Source organism: Haliotis rubra, unplaced genomic scaffold (genome assembly GCF_003918875.1).
Source record: "Haliotis rubra isolate DU_JTF1 unplaced genomic scaffold, ASM391887v1 Scf67, whole genome shotgun sequence".
NCBI classification, from domain to species: Eukaryota; Metazoa; Mollusca; class Gastropoda; order Lepetellida; family Haliotidae; genus Haliotis; species Haliotis rubra.
In genome coordinates, this window is record NW_025767379.1 from 2,619,047 (window position 1) to 2,636,467 (window position 17,421).

Sequence of the window (17,421 nt, forward strand, 5' to 3'; positions counted from 1 at the left end):
CTCATTTAAAGTTCATATCGTTTATTTCTAATTACCATAAATTTATGTGTATCAACATAACTTATTGTTTCTTTGGAGTATACAAATACTAAACGTGAAACTGGCGGCAGGGTTTTCTGGCTCCATATTCTTGATTGTTCCCCGGCGTTGTTGGTAGTTGGTCACGCTGTTGATCCTGCCGGACTCGATCATTTCCACACCGCAGTGGGGCTAAATGCGGCACTTCACTTTATCGCTTGTCGGTTGAGACAGAATTACTAAAAAAGCGTGTTCAGCTTGACCTGAGCTACTCTACATATGCATGGCCCGGGAGGTCAAAAGGCACAAACGGCAGGTCGAGTTAACTTCACTAAATAGGGGAGCAGAGAATGTTATTAATGTTGCGTTCGTGTGAAGCATGCATAAATGGATTCGTTGCAGAACTTGTCCCGGAAAACAACACTTCTGAAAAAACCCAACCATTTCATGTTTTAATGACTTTCAGAGATTCTTAAAGCATAGATTATTGTGCTGTTTTGGGTTCAGCTCCATCCAGGATTCGAACCCACAACCTCAGAGAGAAGTCAGCGATCTAACGCACATACGTGCCTGACTCTAAAGTGTAGGTGCGAATCCCGGATGGGACTCAACTCCAAAATGTATTAGAACCTGTACTTTCCGAGAAAGTGTAATCCCAAATGCAACATACCATTACATTTTACCACTTTCTGAATGTCATTGTATAATCAAATCAGTTGTTGATGGTATGATGGTGAGATTCACATTGTTGGCTGTAGGATAACATGCAATGAAACAAGTCATCGAACACCACCATCTGATCCACCTTTGTTACATCTAACCACAAGCATCGTGCACCACCATCTGATCTACCTTTGTTACATCTAACCACAAGCATCGAGCACAACCATCTGATCCACCTTTGTTACATCTAACCACAAGCATCGAGCACCACCATCTGATCCACCTTTGTTACATCTAACCACAAGCATCGAGCACAACCATCTGATCCACCTTTGTTACATCTAACCACAAGCATCGTGCACCACCATCTGATCCACCTTGTTACATCTAACCACAAGCATCGAGCACAACCATCTGATCCACCTTTGTTACATCTAACCACAAGCATCGAGCACAACCATCTGATCCACCTTTGTTACATCTAACCACAAGCATCGAGCACAACCATCTGATCCACCTTTGTTACATCTAACCACAAGCATCGTGCACCACCATCTGATCTACCTTTGTTACATCTAACCACAAGCATCGAGCACAACCATCTGATCCACATTTGTTACATCTAACCACAAGCATTTGTTCCCGAGGACAAGTAAGAAATCTGTTATACTGACCACTGGGAGGAAAGCCCGGTGTGGCTGCAGGAGGTGCTGCTGCTGCTGGTGTTGATGTGGTTGTAGGTGAACTTGACTCTCTTCTTGAGATAGTTGTGGTTGGAGTTGGCGTTGCAGTAGTTGTTGTAGTCGTGGTAGTTGTTGACGTAGTAGTTGTAGTTGTGGTAGTAGTTGGTGTGGTTGTTGTTGTTGGTGGTGTAGTCGTGGTAGTTGTTGATGTAGTTGGTGTAGTAGTTGTGGTAGTAGTTGGTGTGGTTGTTGTTGGTGGTGTTGTTGTAGTCGTGGTAGTTGTTGATGTACTTGGTGTAGTAGTTGTAGTTGTTGTAGTAGTTGGTGTGGTTGTTGGTGGTGGTGTAGTCGTGGTAGTTGTTGATGTAGTTGGTGTAGTAGTTGTGGAAGTAGTTGGTGTGGTTGTTGGTGGTGTAGTCGTGGTAGTTGTTGATGTAGTTGGTGTAGTAGTTGTAGTTGTTGTAGTAGTTGGTGTGGTTGTTGGTGGTGGTGTAGTCGTGGTAGTTGTTGATGTAGTTGGTGTAGTAGTTGTAGTTGTTGTAGTAGTTGGTGTGGTTGCTGGTGGTGGTGTAGTCGTGGTAGTTGTTGATGTAGTTGGTGTAGTAGTTGTAGTTGTGGTAGTAGTTGGTGTGGTTGTTGGTGGTGGTAGTCGTCGTAGTTGTTGATGTAGCTGGTGTAGTAGTTGTAGTTGTGGTAGTAGTTGGTGTGGTTGTTGTTGGTGTAGTAGTTGTAGTCGTCGTAGTTGTTGATGTAGTTGGTGTAGTAGTTGTAGTCGTGGTAGTTGTTGATGTAGTTGTGGTTGGTAGAGTAGTATTAGTAGTAGTTGTAGATTGTGTCGTAAAACTGCTACAAGTGTCACAACACCTCTTTCTGTAGTCGGAGCCGGAAGTTGCACAGCTGCTCTGTACGCATGGGCCAATTAAGGTATTGTCGCCATAGGGACAGTCTGCAACAGAGTTACTAAATTGGTATAATAGTGTTGAACATATTCGTCTGTCATAATTACAGGAATACACTTCGCTGACCATCGTGAAATCCGTCATTAAAATGGACGTGTCTATTTGTATTTTGCGGGACATGATCAGTTGAATTGTCAGTTAAAGGCCAGATGGCAATGACCGATCTTCTTTTTACCCGTGATGATCTCCTGATCTCAGAGACAACTATGTCGCCGGGGAGATTCGAACCCACGAAGTCCACTCCAACGTCTGACCAACGTGCGACATGCTACAAACTTTACGAAATGAACTAATATTTTCAGATGCTTATAGCACATGAGAGAAAATATGGACGTATTGTCGGTAAACTTGTCTGTAACAACTACATCAATAGTGTACATTGTCAGTGTGGATGGAATCTTGTAGAATGGATAGTTTTGTATAAGTGTGGACTGGATGTTGTCATGTTGTCATTTATCATGACATGTTGAATTGGTGATACAGATGTAGCTTATCGTAACCAACAACCCTATCATAGAAGAAATATAGTTATCAATAGATTAGTGTAACAGTGCAGTTGGTAACATTATCATTGTAAATAATAGATAAATGTATGTTCGACCTATGGTCGTCATCATTTCGGTGTGTGGATATCGTACGCGATTCCCCAAAGCTTCGATTGACTTGAATTAACAGCATGAATGATAGAGTAAATCGTCCGGAACCCCCACCGGATCATTGCCCTGATCTTACCACCTCCTGTCGAGAAGGTTGAGCAAGTCTCACAACAGCCCAAGTAAATGTTTTCATTATAGCATAGGAAATCCGTTGTTTTGGCCAGAGAAAAACAGTCAGAAAGACGATCACCATACGTGCAATTTGCTGGAAAAAAAATGCAGTCGTCAGAATACAAAGAAACACAAACTTGGGTAAAGGCATGGAACTTTGCAAAGAGATGGAAAGGTTGGTGACAGTGCGAATCGTCAAGGCTTATCTTCTGATCCATCTGGATCAGACAATCCAGTGATCAACAGCATGGGCATCGATCTACACAATTGGGAACTGATGACATGTGTCAACCAAGTCAGCGAGTCTGACCACCCGATCCCGTTAGTCGCCTCTTACGACAAGCGTGGCTTGCTGAAGATACATTCTAACCCGGATCTTCACGGGTTCACTTCAAGTAGTCGAATAGAGAACCATGCCACCTTGATATCCATAGCTGCTACCGATGTTGCAAAACAATCCATTGTGATCGAGATGACCCACCGAAACCATCATAAAGACATACCACAACACAAACCACATGACCTACTGCAGTCACACTGATGTGTCGAACTTACCATTGTCTCAAGTAAAAGGTCATCATCCTGTGGTTGTGTCGAGCATCCGATTACTCAAAGTAGATACATAGGTCCTTTCAAACTCGAGACAACGGTGTTCGATTGTACTAGATCTAACTTTCAATCAGCTGCGCCATGTCTATACTTACCAACAGGGGACGAGTAGGCTGCACAGGTCTCACAACAGCCGTTGGCGTTCTGTTCATCGTAACACAGGGATCTGGTTTGGTTCGTCACAGCAGTACACGAAGAGTAGCGATTGCCATAAGTGCAATTTGCTGTTGAAAATATACTAAATGTCACAAGGAATAAATATTGAGTGACGTCAGTCACTATGGGTTACCTGTATTACTAGACAGGTGTGCGGAATTGAACGAGTTGGATAGGAATGTCCACACTGAAGGTTGAAGGTCGAGATTCGAGAATGTACATTCCACTATATTTAACCCGGTACATTCCACTATTGACATATGTAACGAATAAATTATTGCGTTTGCAGAAATACAGAGATGTTTTAGTGAAATATGTTTGTAGGACAATATCAAATCTGCCTCGCGATCCCCAGTGTTCAATGTGGTAAATTGGTTGTGAAGTATAAGTGATGAACAAGACGATGGCGTCATATGACGTCACCCTGTCCTAACAGGCAGGCCGACCCACTTGTGAGGATGTGATTATGATGGCGACTGAACAATCAGACAGCAGGATATATATAATGATAATCAATAGTCTGACTCGTTCACTACTGTTTACAGATCGCTGTGTTGTGTTGCTGACCATTATACAACGTTCACGTATTCGCTCACCTACTCTAACATGACCATAGTGAGTGAGTAAGTTTAGTTTTACGCCGCGTTTTAGCAATATTCCATAAATATCACGGCAGGGGACTCCAGAAATGAGCTTCACACATTGTGCCCATGTTGGGAATCGAACCTGGTCTTCGGCGTGACGAGTGGACGTTTTAACCACTAGGCTACCCCACCGCCCGACAACATGATCATAACTGTGACAAGGTATACCCATAGTAAACACTGTAACATAATTTGAATTTGTATATGACGTACATAACTTTCAACATGGAGGTAATGCCTGAGCCCAGTTTGTGGTTTAGGACAGGGTCCGAACTCACTATAACCAGCAGTGGATCCTGGCTCGGCTAAGGGAAGCAACTCTGTATGGCCAAAAGGCTCTCAGTGACCTGATATAAAGAATGTGTAATTAAATTCAAGAGTTTAACACACATGATGTGACGTAGTATCTAACTAAACAATGACTTCCCTTGCGCCGTGCCAGGATCCGGTGATCCTTGGTTCGGTTGACCACAGCTTAACCCTAATTGTGGTTTTAACCCTAATTGTGGTAATTAATCAGCACTATAGCTGTGCCCTGAACTGAAAACAGCGGGGCACTGAAGCTACTTATTTTCTGTACTCACGATCTTCCGACGCGTATCTTGAACAAGTTTCACAACAGATGTAAGCGTTGTTTTCGTTGTAACACAGATTCCTCTTATCCTTGGTTACAGCTGTACAGTTAGAACGGTCGCCATATGTGCAATTTGCTGAAACCAATATACGACTAAGTATTGAATATAGCTCTCACACACACACACACACACACACACACACACACACACACACACACACACACACACACATGTATATATATATAGAGAGAGTATATTGAATATATATAGAGAGAGAGAGAGAGAGAGAGAGAGAGAGAGAGAGAGAGAGAGAGAGAGAGAGAGAGAGAGAGAGAGAGAGAGAGAGAGAGAGAGAGAGAGTACGCGTAACTGTACTAAGTTCAGATAGAAATTTGATCCAAGTATACTTTAATACATGTTTGGATTATCAAGATAATTCATTTTTCGTAGGATTTTAGGAAAAAATATCTTGTTTTCATGTCTAGAACCGGTGTTCGTCTTTATAATATCCTTCGAAAAACAAATTCTCCAAAATTCTTGTACTTACCTAATGACGAAACAAAAGCAGAACATGTTTCACAACACCCTTCAGCATTGTCTTCATTGTAACACAGGCGTGTGGTGTTCTGTGTTATGACCGTGTCACAGTCAACATAGCGATCTCCATACAGGCAGTTCTCTAGAATATACACAATATACCAGTACACATGAGAAACCACTAGACTTAGTTGTATAGGCGTACCATTGTGTTTATTTCAAACCTCTGGTAGTCACAACAGTCAAACATGTCCATGCTCTCAAGATTTTATTTTGTTTGATTGTACTTTGTTTATCGCAATTTTTTGTCTGGACCAGACAACCTCATGATTGACAACATGGGCATTGGTCTACGCAGTAGGGATACGATCAAATGTGTCAACCAAGACAGTGAGCCTGACCACCGATTCTGCTGAAGACCGATTCTAACCCGGATCTTCGCGGTTCATATTCACCAGAAATTAATGGTAACATTTCTGATGAAATAAATGAACTTTAGATAAATAAGACAAAATATAATGAAATCCAAATCAATTTACGAGTCGTACCTAAGCAATTTGAGACTGTAGACGCAATGACCTAGAGATGACATCTTGACCGACACGATGGTATAACTCACGGAACATTGACTTGATTCCCTTTGTCGTACAGCTTGTTTGAATTAGTGAATGACTTGATTTCCATTGCTGATATGTGATACCAGATTTGACAGGACTGAAGATATGTATGGTATATAGACACTGTGGTATCAAATCCATTTGGATGTGAAGCATATTAGATATAAACTAGGAAATATGACCAGAAACAGATCACTATCAGTAGAAATACCGTCATTCTTCTTGTTGTCGAGACACGCCTCACAGCAGACACCATAATAAGACGTGTAGCACAGACGGGGAGTCGCGCTGATCAGCTCATCACAGGTCCTGTTTTGAGGGTACACGACAGGCTGGTTTCCATAGAGACAGTCGGCTGAAAATAGTTCCCCAAAATGATCATTGAATTCAGCGAAATGATTTAGTCCAAGAAGGTGTTCAAGATCACACTCGCGCGCCCACGCACAGGGGCAAATATACATACAGCAGACATACATACATACGTACGTACATACGCACGCACGCGCGCATACATACATACATGTGCATGTTTCAAAATGGACGTCTACGACCACAGCGAGTCACGTGACACACGTGATAAAGATGGATACATAAAAGCAGAATGACTTATGCCTAAAAATAATTTAATACGTTAAAACTTTTGATCTACACTTACGATTGTTTTGTCCCGGTGCATCTATGGAAAACACACACTCCCCAGCAACACACCACTGCAACACACAGAGATCTTATGTTTGTAAGAAACTGGGGGGATACACGGATATAACCGGGTCGTGGTTACTACTACTACTACTACTACCACTACCACTACCACCACTACTACTACTACTACTACTACTACTTTTTAATTTGATATTAGAAACTGGCACGTTCCCCAGATGTTGGGCAATTGGCATAATAGTTCCTATCCATAAACAAGGTAATATAAATAATCCAAATAATTACAGAGGCATAACACTACTGAGCATATTTAGTAAAACTTTCACCTTTATTATAAATAAAATACTTGTAAACTGGGGAGACTCAATGGATAAGATCAGCGAAGCGCAAGCTGGCTTCAGACAGGGATATACGACAGTAGATAATATGTTTATACTGCAAAGTATTATTCAAAGGTATTTAAACTCTAAAGGGGGGAAATTCTACGCACTATTTGTAGATTTTTCAAAAGCTTTCGATTCAATACAACGAAAAAAACTTTGGCTTCTATTTAATACCCACGGTCTCAGTGGTAAAATGAGTAAACTTTTAAGCAATATGTATGAAAATGTCAAGTCTTGCATTAAAAGTAATCATAATTATTCAGAAACATTCGACTTGCAACTTGGTGTGAGAGACAAGGCTGTATACTAAGCCCATTTCTATTTTCCTTTTTATAAATGAGTTAGCACGACAAATTGAAACTAATTGTGTACACGGGATTCAACTCCACCCTGACATAGTTCATATTTTCCTATTGCTATTTGCAGATGACATTGTTTTGTTCTCAAGCACGATTAATGGCTTACAGAATCAAATTAATGAACTTGAAAATTACTGCAATAAATGGAAATTAACTGTAAATAGAGAAAACGAAAATTGTTGTATTCAAAACTGGAGGCAAATTGTCAAAAAGGAAAACTGGTTATATAAAGGTATGCAGCTGGAGTGTATTGGCTTTTATAAATATTTGGGACTATATTTCACCAGTGGCCTGTCATGGACGAGGCATGTAAAATATGCAGCGTTACAGGGACAAAAGCATTAATTGGAATTATGAAACAGTTGAGTATACTTGGTAATATTAACTACTGTTCATTCTTTAAAATATTTGATGCCAAAGTCAGTCCAATTTTATCATATGGGGCCGAAATTTGGGGAATAACAAAATTTGACGAAATTGAAAAATCCATTTATACGCATGCAAAAGTTCCTCGGAGTTAAAATTAACACTATTAACGCAGTGATTTATGGTGAATGCGGTAGGTACCCAATGCACATTCTTACAAGCATTAAAGTTATTAAGTACTGGCTAAAACTGCTGATTATGCCTTCAAATCGCTTACCCAAGAAGTGTTATAATATGATGTTGTTATATGATAAAGGTGGACAAAAGAACTGGGCAACTAATGTAAAAACCTTTTTATATTCTATTGGTTTTGGAATTACATGGAATACACAATATGTCGAATCACCTACGTTATTCATACAATCCTTAACGACAAGATTAAAAGATATGTATATTCAAACATGGAGTGAAAGGATATCCTTATCAAATAAATGCATGTATTATCCATTGTTTAAAAATGCCATAGTTCTTGAGTCATATCTATCCTGTGTTAATGTTAAAAAGTTTAGAATAGCACTGGCACGATTCAGATGCTCTTCTCATGATTTGTTGATTGAAAGAGGCAGATATATGAATGTAAAAAGAGAAAATAGAATATGTACACTTTGTAATTTAAACGAAATAGAAGATGAATTACATTTTCTCCTAATATGTCCATTTTATGACCGGTTGCGAACAAAATATATTAAAAGATATTACTATGTCCATCCAAATGTGATAAAATTCTCCTCATTGTTAAGTAGTAAAAATCCAGTTCTTCTACAAAATATTTCAATGTTCATTTACTATGCTATTACCCGATGTAAATTCCTCTCAAATGTAACATAACTTTATGTACTATAGGCCTGTGGCCTTCTCAGTGCAAATAAAGATTATTATATTATATAAAGTACTACTACTACTACTACTACTACTACTACTACTACTACTACTACTACTACTACTACTACTACTACCACCACTACCACTACCACTACCACTACTACTACTACTACTACTACTACTACCACTACTACTACTACTACTGCTGCAGCTGCTGCTGTTGCTAGTGCTACTACTACTACTACTACTACTACTACTACTACCACCACTACTACTACTACCACTACTACTACTGCTGCTGCTGTTGCTACTGCTACTACCGGTAGAGGTATATAATAGTGAAAGAGAGCTAAGTCGTCTTTACTAAATATAGCAGCAAGAGAAATAATAGTAGTAGTGGTAGTAGTAGTAGTAGTAGTAGTAGTAGTAGTAGTAGTAGTAGTAGAAGTAGCAGTAGTAGTAGTAGTCGTAGTCGTAAATGTTGTAATAGGAGTCGTAGTTATATTACTATTAGTTGTAGTTATCACAGTCGTTCTCAGAGCAGAAGTAGTAATAACATTTGTAAACCTTCGCAACAACTATTAAACTAGTCAATAGATGAAAATATATTCAGTTTTCATTTACAGGTCCACCCGTGAAGATCCGGGTTAGAATATTGATCTTCAGTAACCCATGCTTGTCGTAAGAGGCGACTAACGGGATCGGGTGGTCAGGCTCGCTGGCTTGGTTGACATATGTCATCGGTTCCCAGCTGCGTAGATCGATGTTCATGCTGTTGATCACAGGATTGTCTGGTCCAGACTCGATTATTTACAGACCGTCGCCATTTAGCTGGAATATTCCTTACGAGTGCGGCGTAAAACCAAACTCACTCACTCATTCATTTACAGGTCCAAGGTACTGGTGTTAAGACGGAGTGAGTACAAACACACAGTTGACGTACCTTTTTATTGCCACACGGTGTTCCATCGGCAGCGTTGTGGAACATCTCAATCTCCTCTTTGCCACAGGCCATTCTCTTGCATATGTTTTCAGAACCACCAATATCGACATCCTGTAAATGTCACGTTCATTGAAAATGAAATATCTAACGTCATTTTGAGACAATAAACAATGAAAACCGACCATAAGCAGTTTTCGCACTTCGCCGCGAATATCTGGTGCATTCATTCAATGTTTTGCAGACCAATGAAGGTACGGGTTAGAATTGGTCTTCAGTAACCCATGCTTGTCGTAAGAGGCGACTAACGGGATCGGGTGGTCAGGCTCGCTGACTTGGTTGACACATGTTATTGTATCCCAACTGTGTAGATCGATGCTCGTGCTGTTGATCACTAGATTGTCTGGTCCAGACTTGATTATTTACAGACCGCCGGCATATAGCTGGAATATTGCGGAGTGCGGCGTATATCTAATTTCACTCGCTCAAGGTTTTGTACGTGTGTAGTAGATGAAGATCAGGACAGGTAAAGCATGCACACTACAGATATCATGTCATAATATAGTGTAATTAGTTACCAGCAGAAATCTTACTCTTTGTTAATGTCAATGATTGCGTAAGAAACGGGTAGTTTAACATGGAAAGATTCTGGTGATAGCAGTCTGATAGGTATTCCCCTATTACGGTTGGACAAACAATTTCTGTAGAGTATCCTCTTTTCAATATAAATCATTCTATACAAATTGACGAAAATCTTAAATGTTTATTCAATGACGGTTTACGATCAGTATCGAACAGTGGGGTAGCCTAGTGGTTTAAGCGTTTGCTCGTCACGCCTAAGTCCAGGATTGATTCCTCACATGGGTACAACGTGTGCAGCCCACTTCTGGTGATATTGCTGGAATATTGCTAAAAGCGGCGTAAAACCATACTCACTCACTTACTGAGTATCAGTAATTGAATCTGACAGACCATGTCTAAATCTTATCACTATATGTCTACGTTTCTTGCTGGTAACGTTTGCTAGATATGCCATGGCTCTATAAATGTTTTAAAGGATCTATATAATCAAATCTAGAACTAAAAATAAAAACCATGTATGTAATAAATATCTTCACCATCCACCATATAATTTGGTGTTGTACTGAATGCCAACATCTTGACCTACATTTCAGATAGCTATGATTTTATAACACTCAGGTTACGTTTCTTCCCTGTGCACCTAAGTAGGTATATTCTCCTCTGACGTCATCATTACCTGTGCACCTAAGTAGGTATATTCACCTCTGACGTCATCATTACCTGTGCACCTAAGTAGGTATATTCTCCTCTGACGTCATCATTACCTGTGCACCTAAGTAGGTATATTCTCCTCTGACGTCATCATTACCTGTGCACCTAAGTAGGTATATTCTCCTCTGACGTTATCATTACCTGTGCACCTAAGTAGGTATATTCACCTCTGACGTTATCATTACCTGTGCACCTAAGTAGGTATATTCACCTCTGACGTCATCATTACCTGTGCACCTAAGTAGGTATATTCACCTCTGACGTTATCATTACCTGTGCACCTAAGTAGGTATATTCACCTCTGACGTCATCATTACCTGTGCACCTAAGTAGGTATATTCACCTCTGACGTCATCATTACCTGTGCACCTAAGTAGGTATATTCTCACCTCTGACGTCATCATTACCTGTGCACCTAAGTAGGTATATTCACCTCTGACGTCATCATTACCTGTGCACCTAAGTAGGTATATTCTCCTCTGACGTCATCATTACCTGTGCACCTAAGTAGGTATATTCTCCTCTGACGTATTACCTGTGCATTAGGTATATTCACCTCTAGGTATATTCACCTCTGACGTTATCATTACCTGTGCACCTAAGTCACCTCTGACGTCATCATTACCTGTGCACCTAAGTAGGTATATTCACCTCTGACGTCATCATTACCTGTCGCACCTAAGTATATATATCACCTCTGACGTCATCATTACCTGTGCACCTAAGTAGGTATATTCACCTCTGACGTCATCATTACCTGTGCACCTAAGTAGGTATATTCACCTCTGCACCTAAGTAGGTATATTCACCTCTGACGTCATCATTACCTGACCTAAGTAGGTATATTCACCTCTGACGTCATCATTACCTGTGCACCTAAGTAGGTATATTCACCTCTGACGTCATCATTACCTGTGCACCTAAGTAGGTATATTCACCTCTGACGTCATCATTACCTGTGCACCTAAGTAGGTATATTCACCTCTGACGTCATCATTACCTGTGCACCTAAGTAGGTATATTCACCTCTGACGTCATCATTACCTGTGCACCTAAGTAGGTATATTCACCTCTGACGTCATCATTACCTGTGCACCTAAGTAGGTATATTCACCTCTGACGTCATCATTACCTGTGCACCTAAGTAGGTATATTCACCTCTGACGTCATCATTACATTATATTCACCTCTGACCTTATCATTACCTGTGCACCTAAGTAGGTATATTCACCTCTGACGTTATCATTACCTGTGTAGTACATGACACACATCAGCAGACAATCGGCAGATTGTGATACATAGATTTCTTACTAATCTCAAGAAGTAGCCCGGCCCATACATCATTTGACATTGTGTGTGGACGTCGTACAGCTGTCCCGGCATCGTCCCCGTGATGTTGGTCACAGACACCGGCTCGAGTGGTTTCTGTAAGCATTCCTGTTGTGCATTTGTACTGAAAAATATACAGATATCACACATTAGATATCATCCAGGAGATATCACAATCTCAGTCACAAAGACAGTAGCAAATATCATACCATGTCGTTATAATGACTACAATGACGAGGCCTGGTTGCTAACGCTGGTGGGGCGGTGGGGTAGCCTAGTGGTTAAAGCGTTGGCTCGTCACGCCGAAGGCCCGGGTACGATTCCCCACATGGGCACAATGTGTTAAGCCCATTTCTGACGTCCCCGCCGTGATATTGCTGGAATATTGCTCAAAGCGGCGTAAAACTAAACTCAGTCAGTCAGTCAGCTAACGCTGGTATAACACAATATGCAGAGCTACTTCCCTTTGTCGTGCTAGGATCCAATGGTCCAAGCGAGAACACTATCTCTAAGTCAGTCCTATAATGTACACATTATCCTTACCAAATTAGCACAGTCATGTGTTTGATAAAAATACTTTGAAAAGTTATTTCAGCAGACCTAATGGTAAACAAACTGACATTGTTACTGAGTATATACATGAAACATAAACGCCTGAAGCAACAAGTATTGATCATCTGCCGAAGCAGATTCCATTGGGCGTACAAGGTTAACAATCGGTAGTTATTATATGAACGAGTCACTGATGATCAGTGATGACACACGCCAACAGAATCACGGAACTTACAAAAGTCAAATTTCATGTAAACTTTAGAAATTACAGTGAAGAAAAACAGTGGACAAAAGGTAGTGTAAAGATTCGTCATGTTCCCGAAACTAATTTCAGTGTGTTTTATTGGTAAATCATTAGCACAAATACAACACTTTGAAATCGTTGCAGTTTATCACATATAACTAGGTATATATGGTTATCGTCAGACATGGTATGGAAACTTCTTTAAAAGACATTTTAAAAGTTGAGAAGTACAATATAGACACATTTTATGGATATTTCGTGAGTGCGACGTTTCGATACAAATTCCTGTACGGCTCTTTCGCCTTTCATACCAACCCGTTTGCCAGGATGCCTTGAATGAAGTTTTGGATGTAGCTTAACGAACACGTTGAAAAGACGTAGTAGTTGTTGTGGTCAAGAACTTGGGTGCTGCTGTACCCAAAGCCGGACATGATGTACTGGTATGAAGAGTTACATGTATTCTGGTCCCCGTCATGAAGGGCGCTGAGCCTGCGAAATACCAGTTTAATTTTCCAAGATATAAAATAACACCCTAATTTTAGCATTATGCTCGCAATATTTGAAGCCGTAATGGCTTTCGCACACTGCACCAATGTAGGGATTTGAACCGATAAATTGCTTTGAATTCACTGTCATGCAACTGTCTTATCCGACGAGGCAAACAAAAATAGCTCAACTTGCTCATTATTCATTTCTCTTTACCAGGGTCCCGATCCACAATTCGTTCGTAATGTTACGACCTGTCGTAACTCCATAGTTTATCATAGACTTACGAAAGTCGTTTTGTGGATCGGGACCTAAGTAGTACATTTTACGTGATATTTACATAACATTTTATACCACTGACGGATCAAAGCCAGTGCTTGAATGTCTTCGTAGTCTACTTACGCATGTCCGATTTCGTGTGTTGTGACGAGCATATCGTCCACCAGGTTGTCTGTGTACTCCACAGCTGACACGCTGTCTTCCGGGTACTCACATACTGCTCCTATTTCAGCGTATCCTGTAACAATATAGGGGTGTAACTTCCTTAAGTGGCAATTAGAAGCTGGTATGATGAAGTGGAACACTATTTATAGATAGACAACATCTTTGTTGCAGTAGTGGTTGCGACGTTTCGATGTAGATCCTAGCACCGTTATTATCATTTGCTTGATAACGGTGCTAGGATCTACACCGAAACGTCGCAACTACTACTGCAACAAAGAAGTTGTCTATCCATAAAAGTGTTCCACTTCAATATAGGGGTGGGAACAATGAAACGCATTAACACATATCAGGAGTTACGCCAATTTTTCTAATATTCTTGGGTCTTTTCTTGCGTTTCTTGGGAAGACATGCATAACATTTTGAAACAGAATCACTGATTGCCTTCTAGTTGTCTCCACGAATCGCATGGCATGCTGGCACAGTATTGATCATGACATTCCTTTGCAATATAGGTTTGAATGACCCCACCCCCAAAAAAGAAGAAAGAGAAAAAGAATAATACACATTGATGTATCAGCCAGAGTCGATTTATATAATCATGATAAAAGTGTGCTTTCATTTTAAATGCATATATAAGATTTGTTATTTGAGGTTTTATCAAAGGTATATATTTAATTGTCTGAAACATTTTGATTTTCTCAATCCTGAATCAATGGGTGCCCTATAAAGTTACACTCACCAAGCAGGTCTGTGGTGTTTCCGGCTATAGCGAATAGGTCGAGCCTGAAACAAATTCGTGCTAACACATGATATTAACTTTGAACACAAACCAAATGTTTCCTGGAGACAGTAGCATTACAATAATGTACACAGGGTCATTGTTCGTCAGTTAGGTAACGCCGAACAGAATATCAGATATATCAGGGCATAGTCTTAGTCATTACCACAAATATAGGACCATGCTGTTCTACAGGGCCATCTATAAAGCAACGAGTCAACGAATGAAAATAAGCACCAGAACAGACAGGGTGCTTTGTACACACGATGATGAAGTGTAAACTAGATATATTTTCAGATGACGGGAACAACTCACGCCGTGAACACAACAACGTGGTCATTGTCAGGGAACCCTGGTGTGTCAGCCTTCCAGTTGATGATGTCATTGAGGAGTTGGTTGCCTTCTATCTTCGTTTCATTAACTATAGCGTTTTGGAACGGTTTGGGTGACAGCTCATCCTTAAATGATACATTGAGTACCATGATACATACAGTAACTGATACATTGAGTACCATGGTGCATACAGTAACTGATACATGGAGTACCATGATACATACAGTAACTGATACATTGAGTACCATGATACATACAGTAACTGATACATTGAGTACCATGATACATACAGTAACTGATACATTGAGTACCATGATCCATACAGTAACTGATACATTGAGTACCATGATACATACAGTAACTGATACATTGAGTACCATTACATACAACAACTGATACATACTACCACGATACTGATACATTGAGTACCTTGATACATACAGTAACTGATACATTGAGTACCATGATACATACAGTAACTGGTACATTGAGTACCATGATACATACAGTTACTGATACATTGAGTACCATGATACATACAGTAACTGATACATTGAGTACCATGATACATACAGTAACTGATACATTGAGTACCATGATACATACAGTAACTGATACATTGAGTACCATGATACATACAGTAACTGATACATTGAGTACCTTGATACATACAGTAACTGATACATTGAGTACCATGATACATACAGTAACTGATACATTGAGTACCTTGATACATACAGTTACTGATACATTGAGTACCATGATACATACAGTAACTGATACACACAGACGTTCTGGGTGAAGTGAGAGAGAATGTGTATTTATTAATGATCATATCAATCATGAGCATGGCGTCTCATGATTATACCGTCTTTAGAAATATCATTACATTATTATGTTAGTATTCCTGTAATTCTTTTATTGCAATGTTAAAAATTGTTTATCTCGCTGGTGGGAGTACCTTTTACCATTCTGATAAACATCCGTTGTGTTTAGGGTCTCCGTACAGTGACGCTAACTAACACACGGCACACCATCCGTTGTGTTTAGGGGCTCCGTACAGTGACGCTAACTAACACGCGGCACACCATCCGTTGTGTTTAGGGTCTCCGTACAGTGACGCTAACTAACACGCAGCACACCATCCGTTGTGTTTAGGGTCTCCGTACAGTGACGCTAACTAACACGCAGCACAACATCCGTTGCGTTTAGGGGCTCCGTACAGTGACGCTAACTAACACGCAGCACACCATCCGTTGTGTTTAGGGTCTCCGTACAGTGACGCTTAGTAACACGCAGCACACCATCCGTTGTGTTTAGGGTCTCCGTACAGTGACGCTAACTAACACACGGCACACCATCCGTTGTGTTTAGGGTCTCCGTACAGTGACGCTAACTAACACACGGTACACCATCCGTTGTGTTTAGGGTCTCCGTACAGTGACGCTAACTAACACGCAGCACACCATCCGTTGTGTTTAGGGTTTCCGTACAGGGACGCTAACTAACACGCAGCACACCATCCGTTGTGTTTAGGGTCTCCGTACAGCGACGCTAACTAACACGCAGTACAACATCAGTTGTGTTTAGGGGCTCCATACAGTGACGCTAACTAACACACAGCACACCATCCGTTGTGTTTAGGGTCTCCGTACAGCGACGCTAACTAACACACGGCACACCATCCGTTGTGTTTAGGGTCTCCGTACAGTGACGCTAACTAACACGCGGCACACCATCCGTTGTGTTTAGGGGCTCCGTACAGTGACGCTAACTAACACACGGCACACCATCCGTTGTGTTTAGGTCTCCGTACAGCGACGCTAACTAACACGCGGCACACCATCCGTTGTGTTTAGGGGCTCCGTACAGTGACGCTAACTAACACACGGCACACCATCCGTTGTTTTTAGGGGCTCCGTACAGTTACGCTAACTAACACACAGCACACCATCCGTTGTGTTTAGGGGCTCCGTACAGTGACGCTAACTAACACGCGACACACCATCCGTTGTGTTTAGGGGCTCCGTACAGTGACGCTAACTAACACGCGGCACACCATCCGTTGTGTTTAGGGGCTCCGTACAGTGACGCTAACTAACACACGGCACACCATCCGTTGTGTTTAGGGGCTCCGTACAGTG

General features: G+C 40.9%; 1 protein-coding gene across 1 annotated transcript in view; it reads right to left on the minus strand.

Moving 5' to 3' along the window:
• LOC124257649 overlaps positions 1-17,421 on the minus strand; it is a 30,153-nt gene that overhangs the window by 851 nt on the left and 11,881 nt on the right. Inside the window, exons 7-17 of the mRNA XM_046691758.1 lie at positions 15,260-15,402; positions 14,906-14,949; positions 14,125-14,239; positions 13,552-13,725; positions 12,423-12,564; positions 9,822-9,932; positions 6,884-6,938; positions 6,440-6,583; positions 5,622-5,753; positions 1,587-1,604; positions 1,356-1,538 (exon numbers count right to left, since the gene is read on the minus strand). Of these exons, the coding sequence (XP_046547714.1) occupies positions 1,356-1,538; positions 1,587-1,604; positions 5,622-5,753; positions 6,440-6,583; positions 6,884-6,938; positions 9,822-9,932; positions 12,423-12,564; positions 13,552-13,725; positions 14,125-14,239; positions 14,906-14,949; positions 15,260-15,402 (1,261 nt within the window). The remainder of the gene's footprint in view (positions 1-1,355; positions 1,539-1,586; positions 1,605-5,621; positions 5,754-6,439; positions 6,584-6,883; positions 6,939-9,821; positions 9,933-12,422; positions 12,565-13,551; positions 13,726-14,124; positions 14,240-14,905; positions 14,950-15,259; positions 15,403-17,421) is intronic.